At 41.0% G+C, this 21,444-nt stretch overlaps 1 protein-coding gene across 1 annotated transcript in view; it reads right to left on the reverse strand.

The window, feature by feature from the left end:
- GLRA3 (glycine receptor alpha 3) overlaps positions 1–21,444 on the reverse strand; it is a 456,170-nt gene that overhangs the window by 139,301 nt on the left and 295,425 nt on the right. Inside the window, exon 4 of the mRNA XM_069745769.1 lies at positions 11,248–11,471. Coding sequence (XP_069601870.1) covers positions 11,248–11,471 — 224 coding nt within the window. The remainder of the gene's footprint in view (positions 1–11,247; positions 11,472–21,444) is intronic.

Genomic DNA, 21,444 nt, shown 5'->3' on the forward strand with positions numbered 1-21,444 from the left:
AGGAGGCGAAAGAGCTAGAGGCTGATTCAGGAAGGAAAGCCAAAACTTTTTCCTGCTGCTCCGGCTTTAAAGCCATTTTCCTACTCCCAGATAAGGGAACCTTCGAGGCCTTGTGTAGCCAGACGATGACGCTGGCTCAACACCTCCAGCCTTAGGTGCTATTGTGCTTTTGCCATTACCACCAGGTGCACCACCACCACCATCAGTACCAGCTCGCAACCACCGCCCACTGACTCTTCCACCTGACTTCCTCATTTTTTGGAAAATCTAACCAAAATAACAACCATTATATGGTACTGTAAAACAAGGTAGAAGGTGTATATAAACGTGTTGAGATTTTAAATCTCCCTTTTTTTTGGGAGACTGGACACAAAATCAGGCCCTGTGCAAAAACAACACAATGTAAGTGGCTGAAAGTGGCTGGCTGATATACGACAAACTAACAGGACAGAAGTATATCCACTTTTTGAGAATTTGAATCTCCCTCTTTTTGGGGGAGACTGAACCACAACTGAGGCCCAGTGTATATAACAACGCAATCTAAGTGGCAGAAAGTGGCTGGCTGATATACGACAAACTAACAGGACAGAAGTATATCCACTTTGTGAGAATTTGAAACTCCCCTTTTTTTTGGAGACTGAACCACAACTTAGGCCCAGTGTATATAACAACGCTATCTAAGTGGCAGAAAGTGGCTGGCTGATATACGACAAACTAACAGGACAGAAGTATATCCACTTTGTGAGAATTTGAATCTCACTTTTTTGGGGGGAGACTGAACCAAAACTCAGGCCCAGTGTATAAAGCAACACAATGTAAGTGGCAAAAAGTTGCTGGAAGATATATGAAAAAATACAAGGACTGTAGTACAATTTCAATCTCCCTACAATGATCTCATGAAAAGTATGGCAGCAATAAAAAGGACTGCTGCACACAAAAGTGTGGACAAATAAACAAGATAACTGTGCAAAAAGGAGCAACAGGATTTTGCTTTTAAAAAAGCAGTTGGTTTGCACAGCGGCGTGCAAACAGCAATGGAGTTATCAGGGAGCCTTATAAGGCAGCCTAATAAGCTACAGAGCTGATGCACAAAAATATAGCCTCCACTGTCCCTGCAAACAAATGGTGGTGTTGGACAGTGGAAATCGCTACAGCACAAGCGGTTTGGTGGTTAATCTTCCCTCCCTAACTATATCCCTTCTTCTGATAAAGCTGCGGCAACCTCTCCCTATGCTACGATCGGCAGAAGTAAGATAGCGGTCGGCGTGCACGCCCCTTTATAGCCCCTGTGACGCCGCAGAAAGCAAGCCAATCACTGTCATGCCCTTCTCTAAGATGGTGGGGACCGAGACCTATGTCATCACGCTGCCCACACTCTGCGTCCTCCTTCATTGGCTGAAAAATTGCACTGAAAGCATCATATGAAATGCGACTTTGGCATGAAGATCGCCGACCTCATGGCCGATCCCACACTAAGATCGGGTCGGGTTTCATGAAACCCAACTTTGCCGAAAGTCGGCGATTTTTGAATTTGTCCGATCCGTTTCCCTCAACCCTAGTGCCGACTGCACACAGTGAGTGAACTTCAGGCAGAAGTAAAGTACTACCTGAAAAGATAAAGAGCCAGAGGAGAGAGGTGTTTAACTGCTAGATACTCTATAAGGCATGTGCCATCACATGTAATCATTGAGCCTGTGCAGCCTTTTATCACAGAAGATGTAATTTAGTCTATGTTCACTTCACTTTTTTGCCACATGTCAAAGTCTCTAGCAGGGTTTCTGTTTGAAGCCCTGATAAATGGGATTCAGACATATCCGTCGATGGGGCTGATAACTTTAATGATACAGACTGAGTCACTTTGTGTTTTATCTGACTTAATTTTTGTCAGTATCCGCTTTTTTCAGGCAGGCACAAAATGTGGTTGATAACGTTTGGGTTCTCACCTGAAAAAGGCAAATGTTGCAGAAAACGAGGTCAGATAGAGCACAAAGTGACAGCTTCATTAAAGTCAATGACCCCATCAGCAGATATGCTGAATCTCATTTTTCAAGGCTTTAGATGAAAGCTCTGTCAGAGTCTCTGACCGATGTGTGGCTATAACGTGATTTGAACATAGCCGCACTAGTCATATGCTTGCTTTTCTCTGTATATTTGTTACATCAAGTACATCAGTAAAATCCAATTTACATTTATAATATTACTTTCCTTTCTTGTCTATACTGTCTGGGGTTCCTGTACCATTTACCAAAGTGCGATTTAAGGTGAAAATATCTGCAGAAGTGAACATCCCACACAGACCCTGAGGAACATATTTCACTAGTGTCTAAAGTCACAACAATAATAATCAAAGCAATCCACAAGTAAAACGAACCTGTTTCCACACCCTGCATTAAAGTAATTCAGATATTCTGCAACCTTGACAAAGACCGGGATGGGTCAAAATTGGCTTTATTTTGTTGCTTATGTACCCCATCTGATTCAACTTATGTATAAATGTTAATTAATAAAATTACATTGCATAATATCAATTTTTGAGAGTGCAGCAGATTTTCCTTCCTGTATGCATTGGGATTACGACCCAGTCCTTCTGCACCTCTCGTTTAAATTTTCAGTGCAGACCATTTTTTCCATATTAAAGCAAACCTGTCAGCAGGATTTTGCCAAGTAAACTACAGGCATTGTATGGTTGTCACTGTTACCCTGATTAAAATGATATCTGGGGTGAAGAAATCCATCTTGTGGTTCTTATGTAGTCAGAATAAGAAGTTAATCAGTTAATGATTTGCCTGTGATCAAGGGGCGGGACAGTAGGCAGAGTGTCATACTCCTGATCTAGGCCAAAGAAACCAAGGAAAGACTTGCCCATAGGTCACCCCCAAAGCACATACATGTTCCTCATCATTGAGAAAGAGAGAGAGAGACAGACGGTTTGTGCTTCAGGGCGGCCTGTGGGCAGGTCTCTTCTTGGTTTCTCTGGCCCACAGCAGGAAGATAAGACTCTGTCAACAGTCACGCCCCGAAGCACAAGCTTTTTAACTGATTACACAAGAACCACAAGACGGATTTCTTCACAGCAGGTATCATTTTAATCTGTGTAACAGCGGCAACATGACAAGTCCTGTAGTTTACTTAGCAAAATCCTACTGACATGTTTGCTTTAAAGTCACAAGAAAGCATCTCAATCTGTATTACCCTTAAAAGTATGCAGATACTACAACTCCCAAAGTACCCTGTCAGCTAAAAGAGAACAATCTGAAAAGTCACGTGTTGCAATTGTCTGGTTTACTTTGTATGTAAAGCATCTGGTTACCACTTTGGTGCTACAAATATTTTTTAAGTACAAAAAGAGTTTAAATTAGCTTTGAATTAGCTTTATACAGAAGATGATAGCAATGCTGTTATAGGGATAAACAGTCTAGTTTATATTGTTATCTGTAAATATTACACTTTAGAAAGCAATAAGCTGAGAACTTTTTGAGAATTATAGAAAAAAAAATCAATTCAAAACATATTAATGTGTAGATATTTATCAAACCCTTGGCAGCATGTGGCCTATAAATACAAACCTGCCTATAAGGCATTGGACCCACCTGGCATTTATGGCAGGCAGATTGACGGCACAGAATTAAAAGCTGAGCCTGTACCATCAGCAGAGGGTATGAGCTGTATATTACAGCTGCCATTTTGCTGCAATAGCTGAGATTAGAAAAAGTTCAGATCCAAGAAGTCTAAACTTTGACATGCAGATATTAATATCAAGTGCGGCATTTAGCACAAGCCTGCTTTATCACTCATTTTTATTCAATAAACGCTAGTAGGTGGAGACAAGCTGCTATGTAAGTTTCCCATGCAGAATATACAAAGACACAGATTCAACACATGTTCAGAGGCAGACGAAGCACAAAAGACAATATACAGCAGGAGTTTTAAGAAGTAGAGCAGTGTAAATGTGAATCAAGCTCTCATGTGAAATAAACAGAGAGCTGTAGCACAATCTTTGTTTCTACCTTCTTTCACTATATTTATCATTTGGCTCCTCCAACAGCAAATTTTTCTACAAAGCTACACAATATATTACAATGTTTAAAGGGAATCTGGTAACAGGTTTTTTGCTAACTCATCTGAAAGCAGCATAATGTAGGAAAAGAGACTCTGATTCCAGTATCACTGATTTTACTGAATGAGCAGTTGTTAAACAATCAGAGTTCTTTGCTGTACCCTAAAGCAGAGCAGTGGTGCAGAGCAGGAACCGATCAATCCTCCCGGGTCCCCGGAAGAAGCTTAGGGTGAAAGGCGCATCAGGGCGCATGAGGGAGGATTGATCGGTTCCCGCTCTGCACCACTGGGTCTGCCTGGGGATTCATCCCTTAAGGTATTTATGGTACTTTGGACATAGCGGTTATGTGTGCTGGCTTATGAGGGCTGGATCTTCTTATTGTGGATAGGGGAAACTTAGTATGGATTACCATTGCCCCTACATATCTGCAGTAGAGGATAACAATAATAGATGTGGATTTCTTTATAGTACACATAGCAGACCATCTAACAGAGTTATGGATGCATTATGAAACAATTTGTTGTAGTGTGATCCGATCATTTTCCTGGATACTTTGTTTTTCTGATATTGCTTGCCTTGTTGTTTTTATATATTAATAACAAATAAAGATTTATACATAGTTCATCATTATATGGTTCTCTTCTTGCGGCTAAATTGATCTAAGTCCGCTTTGGATTACATACAGTTTTTACAGTGCCATGGCAATCTAATAAGGACAGTTTTTTGTTGTTTGCGTAACCTTCATTATAAGTAAACAACAGTACACAGCTTAATATATGACACTGCTGAATTATGTGTTTCCGTTCCTATCTCATGCAGCCTTCTGATTATATAGCAAAAATTTGCTAACCAATTTTCTTTAATTTATTTGCCTTGACTCTTGATTTATGAAGAATCAACAGTGTCCATTCAATAAAATTTTGCTATGTTGCCTCCCCACCTGCATACCTAAACCCCATGAGTATTTTATGCAATGCCCTCAGACTAGTCTTTACCATTCAGATTTACCTCTTCGGCCCCATTGCATGCCATGCTGGTGATATTTTATCTTGTTTAAATGGAGATTATTTGAAAAAAAAATGCAATAGAGATTATTTCTAAATTAGCTCAACCTGCAGCTATGTTGCAATAAATGTAAGTTAATAATGATAGAATGGTTTATTAGAAACTAGATGGCAGCCCGATTCTAAAGAATCGGGAGTCTAGAATCCATATATACTTTATTTATTCAAATGTAAGAATAATACAATTAATAAATAATAGTAAGAAAGAACAAAAATAATAGGCAGTATATGGAGAAAACACCAAACAAAAGTTCAAAATTGGTGTGAAAATGTCACTGAACCACTTCACAACTAAATATATATAGTTTTGGTAAATGGTATTATCATTTTTTTGACGAAATTCGGCAGGAGCTTGAAGAGCAACGTCACTGGGCCCGCCTCCATGCAGTAGAAACTTGCTGTGAGGTAAAAATTCAAAAATCACACCGGGCGGAGTGTGTCACAGTACGGCACGTTTCTGATTGGTCGCTCGCAGCAGGCGGCAACCAATCAGACACTGGACACTGTTGACGTCACTTATCTCCGGACATTAGCTCCGGACATTAGCTCCGGACATTAGCTCCGGACATTATCTCCGCACATTAGCTCCGGACAAAGCCACGGAAGTTGGCACAAATTGCAGGAAGTAGTATTCTAGGCAATTAATCTCCGGACATTAGCTCCGGACATTAGCTCCGGACATTAGCTCTGGACAAAGCCACGGAAGTTGGCACAAATTGCAGGAAGTAGTATTCTAGGCAATTATATATTAGACTAGATGGCAGCCCGATTCTAAAGAATCAGGAGTCTAGAATCCATATATACTTTATTTATTCAAATGTAAGAATAATACAATTAATAAATAATAGTAAGAAAGAACAAAAAATGGCTGCACTCACCAGCTCTTGACAATTCTTGTTATTTAAGGTACAGTTACACAGGATCCATGAACATGCTTATGAGGGGAGGGATGAAAGACATCAGACGACAACTTTGCGTGTTGTGGCAAATGCCACAACAACGGTTCTTTGCTTAAGAACAATAATGTAAATAATAAATAATATGTATCAATAACTATGTATATTGGTATCAGATGAATAAAACTTGGCACTCAATTTGAGAAGAAAAGCTTCTTAGTTTATTGATGCATCCAGACAAACAAAAGTGCTAAACGTTTTCGGTCCACACCGGACCTTCGTCAGAGCGTTTCTTTGACATTGACTGGATGAGGAAGCCAGAAAGCCTGGATGAGCGTTAGCAAGAACAGAAAATCCGTTGCTCCTCTCTGCCCTGCTCCACTGAGCGCTTAGGATCCAGCGCCGCTACTCCCCTCAGGCTCTGTGCCTTTTCATGACGAGGCACTCTCCATTGTGATCCTCCAGCATACTGCAGCTCTTGGATTTTCTGTTCTTGCTAACGCTCATCCAGGCTTTCTGGCTTCCTCATCCAGTCAATGTCAAAGAAACGCTCTGACGAAGGTCCGGTGTGGACCGAAAACGTTTAGCACTTTTGTTTGTCTGGATGCATCAATAAACTAAGAAGCTTTTCTTCTCAAATTGAGTGCCAAGTTTTATTCATCTGTTATCTACGGGGTGGACACCCTACTTGAGCACCGCCAATCCTCATATTTACTGAGTGCCGTGTTCTCTAATCGCGTACTATGTATATTGGTATGTTCTATGACATTTTAAAATATTTCATTATTATGTGGAAAGGCTCTTAGTACCCATACTGGCGCATACTTGTGTGCCCATCAGGTATTTTCACAGTAATTTTACATCTGATGGGTTGGTATGAAACGTTTTTAATCATCTCTTGGGCTTAGCTAAGCCTTCATTTTAAATAATTCTAATAGGTACAACAGAAATAAAAGCCTTTTTGTGTACCCAAATTTTTTGTGTTTATTTTTACAGAAGTGTAAAATTTAAGAAATCAACGTTCATAGTACACCGATGGGCTAATATAAGCATGCCCATCAACCACATCACGGTAGCCTTTGAACTGATGGGTCCTAACTAACTGATTCCTATTTCTTAATACTCAGACCTCTTTCACATCTGCATGTTTCTGATATTTGCAGAAGTAATGTTAAAAACAATACAACTTCCACACTTGGCACCAAAGAACTGACCTACAACACACTTTCAGCAAGTGCCATGCAATGTAGATGAAGCTTGGAGTTAACTTGCAGTAAATGCAGCAAACGCGGCTTCGGCAATTGCATTAAATGCAGCCACAACAAAAACACTGGTAAGTGGAGATTTTGTGGCGAAAACAGCAGAAACCACATGTGCCGCACCTGCCGCAAGTGAAGTACAAATTCCGTATACATTGCATGCAACTTACAGCAAGAGTGGCGTGGGTCAGCCCTTAGGCAGGAAGTGCAGAAATAGCCTTTTTTCCACCATAAATTCTCCAAATAGCAGAAAAATGTTGATGTGAAAGTAAAATCTCTATTCTTTCCCTATCTATCTAAAAATGTACCTATCTATATATCTATTTATATGTACAGAACACACCTGAAGATAGAGATGTGTGTGAACAGCCATCCCACCCGTCTCTTACCTGTTCACAAAAACCTCACCCTTTTTAAAAACAAAATGAAATCTCTCAGCAGCTATACTGCTGGAGCTTCAAATACAGGTTCCTATCACCAAATACAGGCATTTGAATGATACACATCTTACATCTTGTATTTAATGTGTGTTCTACTTACCTATAAAAATATGTATTGATATATCATATTTCTAAATTTATGTAGATATGATATAGAGTTATTAACCCTATATGCTAATGAGTACGTATGTTATATACGTATTTCCTACATAAGTACTTAAAATCTATATGTCTATGGCTACACTAATACACTGCTGTATATATACCTATTCTATGTGTACACATTTATTCTACCTATTCTACTGTAAGCTGTCAGTGTGATTTTACTGTACACCGCACTGAATTGCCGGCTTTTCTCTCTATCACCGCTGCGTATTTCTCGCAAGTCACACTGCTGGTCCGTGTGTAATCCGTATTTTTCTGGCTTCCATAGACTTTCATTGGCGTTTTTTTGGCGCAATACGATGACAAACGCAGCATGCTGCGATTTTCTACGGCCGTAGAAAGCCGTATAATACTGATCAGTAAAATACGGCAGATAGGAGCAGGGGCTTCTTTTTGCTCTGCATTATTAGTATACTTTCTATCAGACCTAATCTTACGTGCGCCATCAGCAGCTTTGGGCTCTGTGTCATTAGTATCCTTACTATTAGAGCTCATGTTGGCTAAGCTAAACAGCTTTAAGCGTGGTGGTGGAAAACAACAGGTTAATAAGAGGCAGTGTCAGGTAGTAGGAAAATAGCCAGTTAATAATAGGCAATAGTTCTTTGCAGGAATGCAGATATTAATAAATAGGCAGTTTACATTGCAGAGAAATTGCTGGGCAATAATGGACAATGTCCTTATGTGGCAAATAATAGAGCAATATACCCAATGTGGCAAAGAAGAGGTTAATAAACGGCAGTCTCTCAGTATAACAGTCAGTGAATAATAGGCAGTATATGGAGAAAACACCAAACAAAAGTTCAAAATTGGTGTGAAAATGTCACTGAACCACTTCACAACTAAATATATATAGTTTTGGTAAATGGTATTATCATTTTTTTGACGAAATTCGGCAGGAGCTTGAAGAGCAACGTCACTGGGCCCGCCTCCACGCAGTAGAAACTTGCTGTGAGGTAAAAATTAAAAAATCACACCAAAATGGCGGGCGGAGTGTGTCACAGTACGGCGCGTTTCTGATTGGTCGCTCGCAGCAGGCGGCAACCAATCAGACACTGGACACTGATGACGTCACTTATCTCCGGACATTAGCTCCGGACAGGAAGTAGTATTCTAGGCAATTATATTTTAGATACATTTTCATCTTCCAATCTTCAGTATTTTATAATTGTGAATTCCATTTTTGTTCATATTTCTATTTCCAGTGGATTTTCTCTTTTCCCAGTGATACTAAAGGACACATTGAATGGCATGTCGCAATTGCTTCTGTTTCTGTAAAGCCATAGGCTACTTCTGACTTTTCCTATACAAGGCACATTTTTGTAATGATGTCCTTCTAATGACATTGAGCCTTTTTTTACTGGAGGTAAAACATATATCATCAAATATCCTGAAAGGTAAAAGCTTTCGCTAAATCCTCATTAGTTCACCATACAGTACAATAACATATTCAGTCCACATAAATGGATGGTCTATTTATAACTGTCTCTCGTGGCTTTCTGTAAGATACAGAATATGTCCCAAGGTCTACTCTTCTCTACCAACATCTTAGCTCAAATGTATTTTTTTCTTCCATTTTGTTCAGTTTTCTTGGCTGTCTCCTAAGGCTACTTAGATAAGATACGTGGTTTATAATGAGCAGTCCATCAATACCTTGGGACACCCTAAAGGGAATCTGTCAGCAAATTAATGCTGCCCAAGCCACGGGCAGCATGAATCTGAGCTTGACAAAATGATTAAAGCCAAGTATAATTTTCTATGAAATACCGGAGCGTTTAAGAGAAAATATACTTTAAAGATCTAGACAGGGACCATATCTAGAGACAGGACTACTCCGGTGCTACCCCTAGTCGACTTCTCCAAGTACTGCTAGAAGTGATAGACAGTCTCCCAAAGTGAGAGACCTGTCAATCACTTAAACGCTAGGAGAAATCAGCCAGCGGCAGCACCGCAGTAGTCTTGTCTCTGGCTATGTTCTCTGTCTAGATCTTTAAAGTATATTTTTGCATTTGCATTTCAGAAAAAAATATACCTGGCTATAATCATGCAGCCAGACTCTGATTCATGCTGCCTGTTGTTTGGGGAGCATGAATCTTCTGACGGGTTATTTTAACCTAGCTATTGTTTGTTTTCTAATATAGATCAAGCTTTTTCTATTTGTATAGCTGTAGATTTTCTACTACATTGGAAGAATATGTGCTTTGGAGTTTTCAGAGTTCCAACATACAAGGGATAATGTTTCTCTTTGTGGAGAGTGACATGCCAAGCCTGGTGTGCCAAGGTGAGGAGACTTTTAAGCCTTCGAATGCTCCTCTTTAGAAATTGTATATACAAATTGTCTCTTCAGGATTGCTACTTCCAAAAAGTGGCACTAGCGTTCTAGACTTCTACCTCTCTGAAGATACAATTTGCATATTTAATTTCCCAGATGACCATTGCAAGTCTTAAAAGTCTCCTCACCTTGGCACAACAGGCTTGGCTTGTCAATCTCCACAAGGTGAAACGTTACCCCTTGGATCCCGGTCAGATGCCTCTCACCCAGCCAAGCAAGGTCTCACACTTAGCACTGACAAGTCATGTGGCAAGGCTCACTAAAGGGTCGAAAGTTGCTACTTACAATAGGTAGCACTATAGTTCTAGTATTCTTCCTCTCTGAAGAGACAATTTGCTGACTTCTCACAGAAGAGAGTTGGACATGCAAATTGACCCCTTCATACATGCCAGCATGTCCTCCGTTCTTAAGATTGAAGCAGGTAAATGGTGGTGTTAGTTAAAAGAATGATTGGGTTAGTGTTTTCAGGGGAGGTAAGCTGCTGCCAAATATATCTTTCTATTAGCTCATATGTATCGAAAAGTTCTAACAGCTAAAGTCATGAAAAAAATAAGTACACCCTCATTGAATTGCATAGGTTTATGTATCAGGAGTCAGGACCTTATATTAAAACAAATGGTCCTTAGAAGGTTGCAGAATTAGGTAAATACAAGTTCAGTTAAAAAGCAACATATGACCATGTTATACTATTGTTTAGCAAAAACGTGGCCAAAAATGGAGAACTACAGTAGTGTTTGAAAAAATAAGTAAACCCCATTAATCATTAACTTGTAGAATCACCTTGAATAGCATGTTACAAATATATTTATATTACAGTTGCCCATGCTGGAGAATAAATTTGATTAATTCTTAGACACTTTAGTTTAACTTTATACTACTCATTAAGTAGGTTATTAAGTAGATTCATTAAGGTCTAAAAGTAGATTTGCCAATTTATATAAAAATGCACCAAAAGTTTGTGTGGTATCCTCAGTTGTCTAGTGGCACTTAAAATAGTGAATCTGCTCCATTATGTCTACTTCAAATTTGTAACTCACCGAATAGAATATAGAACATTTCCATCTTTGAAGATTCTCAGAAGCTTGTTGTCAGTTGTTACTTCATGAAAGTTTGCACCCTTTTCATTAGCAAAAAACAAATCTGGTTTCCATATAGAATCCAACATAGAAGGATCTAAATCTAAGGAGTCATCTGGATATTCACTATATGCGAGACGGGGATCGTTCCACTTCTGACGCAGAAAAATATTTAAACGATAATCCTGTGGAGGTAAAACATTATTAATATATATTATACATACTTAGGTATAACAGCAGCTGTATGACACACAAATAAAATAATTTTCATTAGATTAAGAACAGAATAAACTGTCACTCATAATAGCACCATTTCTAAAATATAATATTTCATTGTGGATTTAGATGTCCTTGGTCTTTGATGTAGATGTCCTTGGTCCTCAGTGTCATATACCCAAAGGCTTTAGACAACGATCAACAACTCACCTCCCCTCAAATTCCCCCCATAAACATCCAGTAAAAATATTTATTTCACAATGACAGAGGGATAGGCTACTTTCAGGCTAATCTGGCAGTGGTCTCTAAAAGAATAGAGAATGGAGCTTGTTAAAATAAACCTCGGTCCAATTGACTGTTGGCAGAAGTCAATAGGTATTGCCACCAATTATCTAATCATCCAACTTATAGTGCATCATCAGACACACATTTTCCTGTTCATAGAAGCAACCTTTTTAATGGAATCTCTCAATAATTGTTTTTAGACTATATGACTATGCTCTTTTAACTTTTATGTAGGACTTGAAAATGTGAAAATTAAATAAAAAAAACAGATTGCAGTATTTATATTATCTTTACAAATAGTATATAAAATATCTTGTTTCTTAATAGAAATATTGGTTTTCCTTTATATTTCTCAGCAAACACCAAGAACTGTAACATGGGCAGCTGTACAGCTATAAGGTAAACACATAAATATACTTTGCCATAAACTTGAAGCAATCTATGTCATACATATGTAAATTATATATAAAATGGTAACGTATATCTTTACTTTTGATATCAGGGAGTGAAATAACAGCTAAACCAATTTTAACTATTCCTGGTGTCCACTATACTCAACTATTATTCTGCAACAATATTCCATCGCTTACAAAAAATGCAGGCTCTGCTCCCACTACATATTATTCCTGTTCTTACTTGGATCTCATCACTTAGTAAGTACTCCTTAGTAGTGTTGAGCGATACCGTCCGATACTTGAAAGTATCGGTATCGGATAGTATCGGCACGCGACCAATCAGAAGCCGCGACGTCATTCTCATTCACAAAAACTCCTAATTCTAGGAATTGAGGACCTGCGAATGACGTCACGGCTTCTGATTGGTCGCGTGCCGGTCACATGGGCGGCACCCGACCAATCAGAACCCGGGACGTCATTCCCAGGTCCTAAAGGCGCGCATTTTAAACAAAGAAGCCTCCCGGTTAGCAGCATGATGTCCAGGGGCCGCCGGAGAGATGAGCATATCAATATTTTTTATTTTAATTCTTTATTTTACACATCCCTATTGATCCGATACCGATACCCGATATCACAAAAGTATCGGATCTCGGTATCGGAATTCCGATACTGCAAGTATCGGCCGATACCCGATACTTGCGGTATCGGAATGCTCAACACTACTCCTTAGTCCTCTGTTTTAAAGTCTTAATTATTGATAGAGTTGTAAGAAGCCATAATATGATACCAAAAATAGTGGTATATAAACTCATATTATTATTTTAATACTTTAGATTTTATATTAAATCATAAGATACGATCTTGTCTCTATCCTGCTGCATATCATGTCACCACATAAAACCAAATCAAGAAACAAAATCTAATTTGTATGACTAGCGAAGGTAAACTGTAGCCCAAATTTGTTGATGTTAAAATAATCCTTAGATCAGATACAGCTGTCACACCAGATCTTCAATTTAGAATTGAGTCATCGATGTAACAGCCATTGTAGATCAAGGACTTGACAACAGGATTATGTTCATGAATAATATACTGGGATTTCCACCAAGAAATAATAATGGTCAACATCAATGGGGATAATTTTGTTCTCAAAATATGTATGAACAAATAGTGCACTTCACATATGTTAAGAGTATAACCACTATACGAATAAATGAAACATTTTAATGCCAATAAGTTAAGATCGTGCAGATGTTGAACAATGTTTGTCAAATCACATGATCCACTCCATTTGACATAAACCTGTTTTCTATCTTGTGTATACCCTAGAATCATAATAATGCAGGGTTGTAATAAGCTATCAACACACCCTATCAAGTGCTTGGCTTAAGCAGGAAACAAGATATAATTCATAATATTTAATGTTTTGCTTTACATTTCCTATTTATGTAATGTTTTTGCTTGGGGTATGGATTATACATTTTAAGATTGGCTCACTTGCTAACATAATGCCTTATTTAATTTGATAAAGTTTGCATTGTTTTATTATTTTTGTGTCATGTACTCTATGATCCAATATCCATGCTTGGACATGTGACTGATCTGTGGCTGTGATCTTCCTGCAGATTGATGTCAATGTGCATTAAATGAAACCTGTCACCAGGTTTGGCCGATAAGAGATACGGCCATCACCTTTCAGGGCTGGTATATGTGAGGTACCAGATCAAGAAGAGCGACACCCATTGGACCGGACCACCCCGCAGGTGAGTATAATAAAAGTTATTTTTCCTCTCTTACAGGTCTGGCTGGGGGCAGATATACAGCATTATAGAATGCTGTATATCAGCCCTGAAAGGTGGTGGCCATATCTTATATCGGCCAAGCCTGGTGACAGGTTCACTTTAAAGGCATAACGTTTGGTGTTACCTTATGCTATCACTAACGGCCAAATTTAGCCCAAAATGCAGGATTTAATTCAACTTTTCAAGTGAGCAGTTGATAGGAGAAGCTTTAAAATAGTTTATATTTTTTCCATCCAATAAAAATATAATACACACAAATTGTAAAAATTGAGACAAATCACAGAAAGATTAAGCAGTAAGCACACTAAACGAAATGGTCTGTTTTTCACATATGAAAGAAAAAGGACTGGTAAATGAGGTCTTTTGGAGATATTTTTTGTTAAGGTATCACTTTGAAGGTAGAATACCTCCATATTATTGTAACACACAGAACACACTTACAAATGGTGTCTTCCCCTCATCCTTCCAGCATGCTTCGATCACACCCATCCTCAAAAAGCCCTCCCTTGACCCATCCTCTGTATGTGGCTATCGCACAATATCTCTTCTCCCCTATGCCTCAAAACTACTGGAAAAACATGTTCATCGACATTGAACTGTCTTCCCACCTCTCTTCCTGCTCCCTCTTTGACTGCTTACAATCTGGCTTCTGACAGCATCACTCAACTGAAACTGCCCTAACTAAATTCACCAATGACCTACTAACTGCCAAGAGCAAGTGACACTAATCTGTCCTCCTCCTTCTGGACCTGTCTTCTGCCTTCGACACTGTAGATCATTCCCTCCTGCTACAGATTCTCTCATTTCTTGGCATCACAGACTTGTTCCTATCCTGGATCTCATCATATCTAACAGACCGAATATTCAGTGTCTCACTCTCCCACACCACCTCCTCACCTCGCCCCCTGTCTGTCGGTGTTCCCCAAGGCTCAGTCCTGGGGTGCCTGCTCTTCTCCATCTACAACTTTGGCCTGGGACAGCTCATAGAATCCCATGGTTTACAGTATCATCTCTATGCTGACGACATGCAGATCTACCTCCCTGGATCTGACCTCACTTCCTTACTGACCAAAATCCCAATATGTCTGTCTGCTACTTCAGCTTTCTTTTCTGAATGCTTTCTAAAACTGAACATGGACAAAACAGAATTCATCATCTTTCCCCCATCTCACTCTGCCTCTCCATGAGACCTATCCATCAATGTCAATGGCTGCTCACTTTCCCCAGTCCCACACACTCGGTGCCTCGGGGTGATCCTCAACTCTGCCCTCTCTTTCAAGCCACATATCCAAGCCCTTGCCTCCTCCTGCTAACCCAAACTCAAAAATATTTTCCAGATCCGTGCATTCCTTGACCATGAAATCACAAAAACACTAGTGCACGCCCTTATCATCTCCCGCCTTGACTACTGGCTTCCTGTTGTCCAGAGGCTCCTGTTCAAAACCCTAACTATGACATACAAAGCCATCCACAACCGATCTCCTCCATACATCTGTGACATGGTCTCCCGGTACTTACCCACACGCAACCTTTGATCCTCTCAAGGTCTCCTTCTCAACTCCCCTCTTATCTCTTCTTCCCACAATCGCATACAAGACTTCTCCTGTGCTTCCCCCATACTCTGGAACTTTCTACCCCAACACATCAGACTCTCACCTACCAAGGAAACCTTCAAAAAGAACCTGAAGATCCATCTCTTCCGACACGCCTACACCCTGCATTGATCCTTAGTCTGCTGAACCACTGCACAACTTGCTCTACCCTCTCCTAGTGTATCCTCACCCATTCCCTGTAGACTGTGAGCCCCCGCAGGCAGGGTCCTCTCTCCCTCTGTACTTGTGTATGCCTTGTTTTGCTCATGTTTATTGTACTTGTCTATAATTGCCCCTTCCACGTGTAAAGCGCCATGGAATAAATGGCGCAATAAAAATGACTAAGAAAAATAACAATAACATCAATGGCTCCATAATTATGAACTGTAGGAACTTCATGTGCTGCTGTAAAATCCCCATGCACAGTATAGAGGTCTACATCTAGTTGATGAAACTTGAATCTGTAGTCCAGGAGGTATAAAGGGCTGCCTCTCAATGTTACAAACTTTAAATTAACTCAAATTTCTCATTATTTTCCAACTCCAATAAAACTGCAAATTGCAGATTTTCTTAAAACATACTTTTTTGCAAGGTATGTGCTTCTAGGCCATTGTCAATGTTTATACTTTAATCTTCTGGCTTCCACATACAGACCTGAAAGTTCTTCCACATAAATAATAAACCGCATCCTATGTGCTCGGTTTTCTAATGCCTTTTATTTACACTTTTCAGTATTTGATAACGCAAATCTGCTTCACTGGGCTTAAGAAGCGGATTTTGATTATGTGTGTCACAACCATTTTGCTTTTCAGCAGTAATTGAAATCTGCTCATATTCTGTAAACCTACAAAAGATTACTGTATATGCCATTGAGTGTAGCAAAGTTAAAACTTAAGATGACAGTGATATATTAAATCAGAACAATTAGAATTTACATTTTGTGTTCATTGAACATTCTTCTTTTCGCCTGTATGCTTAATGCAGTTTATGAAATGAATCAGTAAATCTGATGACTTATGTAAGTGATATCGCTCATTATATGACGGAGTTTTTAAAAGAAAGAAATTGGTACCAACATAATACAGCACATAATTAAACAGAAGGTACATATTTGACAAATGGAAATTGAGGAAGGTACTGTATGTCATATACACGGTGCTAAATTTAGAAAAGCAATGAATATTTACGTAAATAGTTTTCATCTCTTGGTGAGAGAAGAGTGATTAGATTATTGGAACGTATCAAAAAGTGGACTGATCATGCAAGGATTTAGGCAGCCAGTAAGGTAAAAATGATTTGAAGCCTACGAGTTAAGCTTATTAACGTTACCAAAAAATAAGAAATACATGAGATAAATGCTCCTTAAAGTTGTTCTCTGGGAAATAAAAAAAAATTATAAGAAATAAATTGATAAATACTTTTAATTATTTATTTATTTATGCTCATCTTGTCAAGGGAAAATCATAAGGTTTTCCAAATGGCTTCCATCATACAACTAAACACAAACCTGTTCACAACACACAGCAGAAGGGGATGTGGCTACAGTTACAGTCCTCAAGACGTCTAGAAATCATTTTGAGGAGGATGACTCACCACTGTTCCTCCGAATTCTTCCCTTCAGCAACGTCTGACTCAGCAAACTTGGAGCCTGCTGCTCTCGTGACCTTCCTGTGGTCACTGCTTCCTTTAAGGGACCCTCTGCCCTCTGTCTCACTGCAGGAGCTGAGGTAATTGCAAGCGATCACTGGACACACTGCGCCTCCTGCACCTGCCTCTCCTCGATGTCGAAGACCACTGTGGCCACACGAAATCAGGATCATGGCTGCAGAGGTCCTTCTTTCCAATGCTTCCGCTTTCTCAACTGCTCCTTCTGACTCAACAGGGAAACAATTTATTGTAGAACAAAAGAAGTGCAGAAAGTAGATGCAGTAAATCGGGTGTAACTTTCTGTGCATTCCCTAGTATCGTTCACTGCCATATCAGTGGCAGCAACAGCTACAGTTACAGTCCAGTGGATCTTTGGGCCATACTTTTATTGCTATCTGAGGCCAGATTGTGGCCCATTATACTAATCAGCGGCTGTGTGTTGATTGACGTGGCCCCTATGAAAAAAAAAGTGCTGAGGCAGTTGTACCTGAAAAAAAAATGAATGGACTGTTCGGCTTCTTCTAAGGGCAAGGAGCCCAGTATGGCATCAAGACTGAGGTGTCAGTGGTAACCAGAATGGTCACTGATAAAGAAGTTTGTTTTTCCACCTCCTCCCAGTTTATTTGCGCATGTTTGAGCACTCCCTGCTGGATCATGAGCCTGAAAACCCTATGAAGGTTGAATGCCGGAACTGTGCATGTGGTGCTGCAAGGACTGACTTCTTTTAGCCCCCTGTTAAGCACAACGCACAAATTTGTTAATAAGCCCTGTGATCTGGTCAAAGGAGGGAGCGGGAGAGCCTGAGCAGGAGGACCCGAGGAGCGAGCAGGTCAAGACTGAGCAAACTGATGATAAGTTGGCCATCGGGCCAAGGTATCTGTTTCATAGGTCCCTGGAGCAAAGGGATCAGTGTCAGCCAGACCCCTTTAAGAGACTAAGAATATTCTTATGGACTCTGTCGTATTCTTATGTTTCATAGACTATGTCCCTTTTTGTTTCAGGAGCCGTTATAGTTGGGGATGATCAAATTTTAGAAGGGAGGGGTGTAAGGAGGTGACGGAGACCCTCAGTGCTCCCTCTCTCCTTTATGTTGGGCACGTGTCCCCATGCTGTGCTTTGATAGTTTGGCTATGTACTAATGTATTACTGTCATGTACTGCTGTTTTATTGTTGTGTAAGTACTGTGTGACTGTTCTCTTTATTTCATGCTCCTGTATTATACTGCATTGTATTGAATATGATTAGTTCAGGGAGAGTAAGGGTTAACAAAAAAGGGATGGGTTAGCAGCCTGGAAGAAGCATCAATTTCCTGCTTCTGCAGCAGAGCCCAGGCAGGATTGCCCAGGGAGGGTGCTATGCTATGACTGGGAGCTTGTCAGACCCCCGTAGGGGACAGAGTATGCTGCCCCGTACCCCAGGGCAGTGAAGTGGGCACCAGGACTGTGTAAGTGCCCCGCCAAGGACTATAAGCGCCCAGAAATTGGCTTGAGTACTGTGACTGTAGCTGTTGCTGCCACTGACATGGCAGTGAAGGGGACTAGGGAAAAAACAGAAAATTACACTGATTTACTGCATCTACTTTCTCCACTTTTGTTCTACAATAAATATTTTCCCTGTTGGATTACAACTGTGTTCCTGGATCCTAATTGTTCGTGCTGCAGAGACTGTGGAGAAGAGGTAAATTGCATGTGGTTGCATCTGTCCTGTCTGTTTATGTGCAAAAGGCCGGGGTGCTAGTGGACTGTTGCTTTGAGTGGCCTCGCCTGTGACTACCACCCTGTGCCATCTTGTTACATTTGTATGAGTAGAGAAAGCTCTCCTGCCATCTTTTGCTGCTAGCTCTTAGAAGAGACAGGATGGAATGTGTGTATATCAAAGCAGAGATAAGTTCTCAGCTGAAGCACAGGCAGCTATGCCAGAAATTGTGAGGATAGAGGAGTACGAACGGCATGACATGAAAGCTGTGGGAGATCTTTTGTAACAGAGTGTTTATGAGCAGCAGCACTTCAACTTGTCTCATTCCATCTCCTCTCTTCCAACAACGTCAGACCTAGCTGCCTGTGCTTCAGCTGAGATGCTGTTATATCAGCTTTGAGATACACACATTCCTCCCTGTCTCTCCTCATAGCTAACATTTAGAGAAGGCAGGCTTTCTCTACTCACACAACACTCCCTACTTTGTGTTTAGAACATGTTTGTGTTTAGTAAAGTGAGTTCAGCAATTTAAAAAACTTCTAATTGACCAAATGACAAGGTGAATAATTAATAGTACCCCTTTAATGGCATTGTGCTAACCCTGTTCAAGTGTATTAACAGCAGACTCCCTTTTTCCTTGTTTTGCAGATATGGCTCAGCATCATGGTAGGCACTGCAAGGGTTGGTAAGAATCACTCCACTAGTGCACATTAAAAGAAAGGTCTCATCCAGCAAAAAAAAGGCGTATTGCAACTAAAACTTCATTTTTAATTCAGACATTAAAAAACTCTATCAGGAATGTGCACAGTCAACACTAGAAAAAAAGTAATAGTTGACCTATGCGTTTTGTCTTTTAGCCTTAGTCATGGTAAGTTGTTGTGTGAGTGTCAGGGCTGAATGACACCAACATATTTAGAAAAATTCAGAACTATATCTAAGCATAATAATTTAATACAGCATGTATCCATCTAAAACATAATTTAACCCCTTAATCCCATATGACGTACTATCCCGTCAAGGTGCCCTGGGACTTAATTCCCAGTTACGGGATAGTACGTCATATGCAATCGGCAGCGCTCAAGGGGGGAGCCTGGCCGATCACGGCCGGGTGTCAGCTGCACTATGTGCCAGGAGCAGTCATGGACTGCTCCCAGCACATTAACCCCCGGCAAACATGATCGCGGTGTGCCGGCGGTGCAGGGAAGCATCCCTGCTGGCTTCACTGAGACCCCCGCAGCAACGTGATGAGATCGCGTTGCTGCGAGGGTCTCCTACCTTCCTCCATGCAGCAAAGCCCGGATCCAACATGGCCGCGGCATCCGGGTCCTGCAGGGAGGGAGGTGGCTTACCAAGTGCCTACTCAGAGCAGGCGCTTGGTAAGCCTGCAGCCCTGTAAGTCAGATCGCTGATCTGACAGAGTGCTGTGCAAACTGTCAGATCAGCGATCTGTGATGTAGCGATCTGTGATGTCCCCCCAGGACAAAGTAAATGTTAGGTCTCGAGTTCCCGCTTCTGCACAGGGGGAATCTCGAGCCATCTCCGCTGCGGTCTCCCATTCTTATCCAGCCGCAGTGGAGTCTGCTCAGCAGGGACGTCGGTCCCAGCGTGTTGCTCGGTCTCACTCTGTGCAGAGAGTTACTGCTGCTTCTTCAGCTTCTGCCATTAAAGTCAGTGCTGGTCAGCAGCGAGCGGACTTCTCTGGGACTAAGTCCTTGTCTGCACACACTGAGCATGCCCAGGGCAAGATCTCCCGTTGGAGATCGAGGGTCATGTGCTCAGGCTCTGCAGCACATTCCATTGGTCCTCTTGGCAGGTCTTGGAAGGGCAAAGTTTCTGTGGCCACTTCCTGTGCTGCAACTATATAAACTGCGCATGACCGCACGGCCATGCGCTAGTGTACAATTGTTAATGTGTGTATGTTGTGAGTGCAAGTCGTCCTTGGATACCCCTACCCAATTGAATGTCTGTTCGCGGAAGGTGTATGGTTGCTATCTAGCGCCCGACTTAGCCTACAGCACGAATCACACATTACAGCGTCCAGTTGCTGTGACCACCAGTACGGCGCCGTGCACTTCCTCTGTGCTTTCCTTACCCAAGCCTGGGTGGTTAGTGGCGTTCGTCAGTGCGGCACCGCATGCACTCTTGTGCCTTAATATGGTTATTTAGTTTCATTACACACCCAGTTGCGGTGTTGTGCCAGCAAGGGTCTAATTGGACTTCAATCCTAGTTGGGGTTGAGTTCGCTGACTACTTGCTCGCGCTCTATGTGCGGTACCGCGGTCCTGTGACGCAACAGGATCGCTTCCTTCACGCTGGGTGAAGTTTAACCCACGTGTGTATACTTATGAGTACCGCCATATAGTCCGTCATTACTTGGCAGCAGGTTCCATCTCTGCACGGTGGACCCCGGGCTGCGAACGCACCATACTCTATCTGTCTTATTATTTGGTGCGTTCCGCTAGCCCTAACATTACACTAGCGCCAGGGTCTGGCTAGTAATGACGGACAAACAGCAATCCTTGCGGT

This window comes from Ranitomeya imitator, chromosome 1, assembly GCF_032444005.1.
Source record: "Ranitomeya imitator isolate aRanImi1 chromosome 1, aRanImi1.pri, whole genome shotgun sequence".
NCBI classification, from domain to species: domain Eukaryota; kingdom Metazoa; phylum Chordata; class Amphibia; order Anura; family Dendrobatidae; genus Ranitomeya; species Ranitomeya imitator.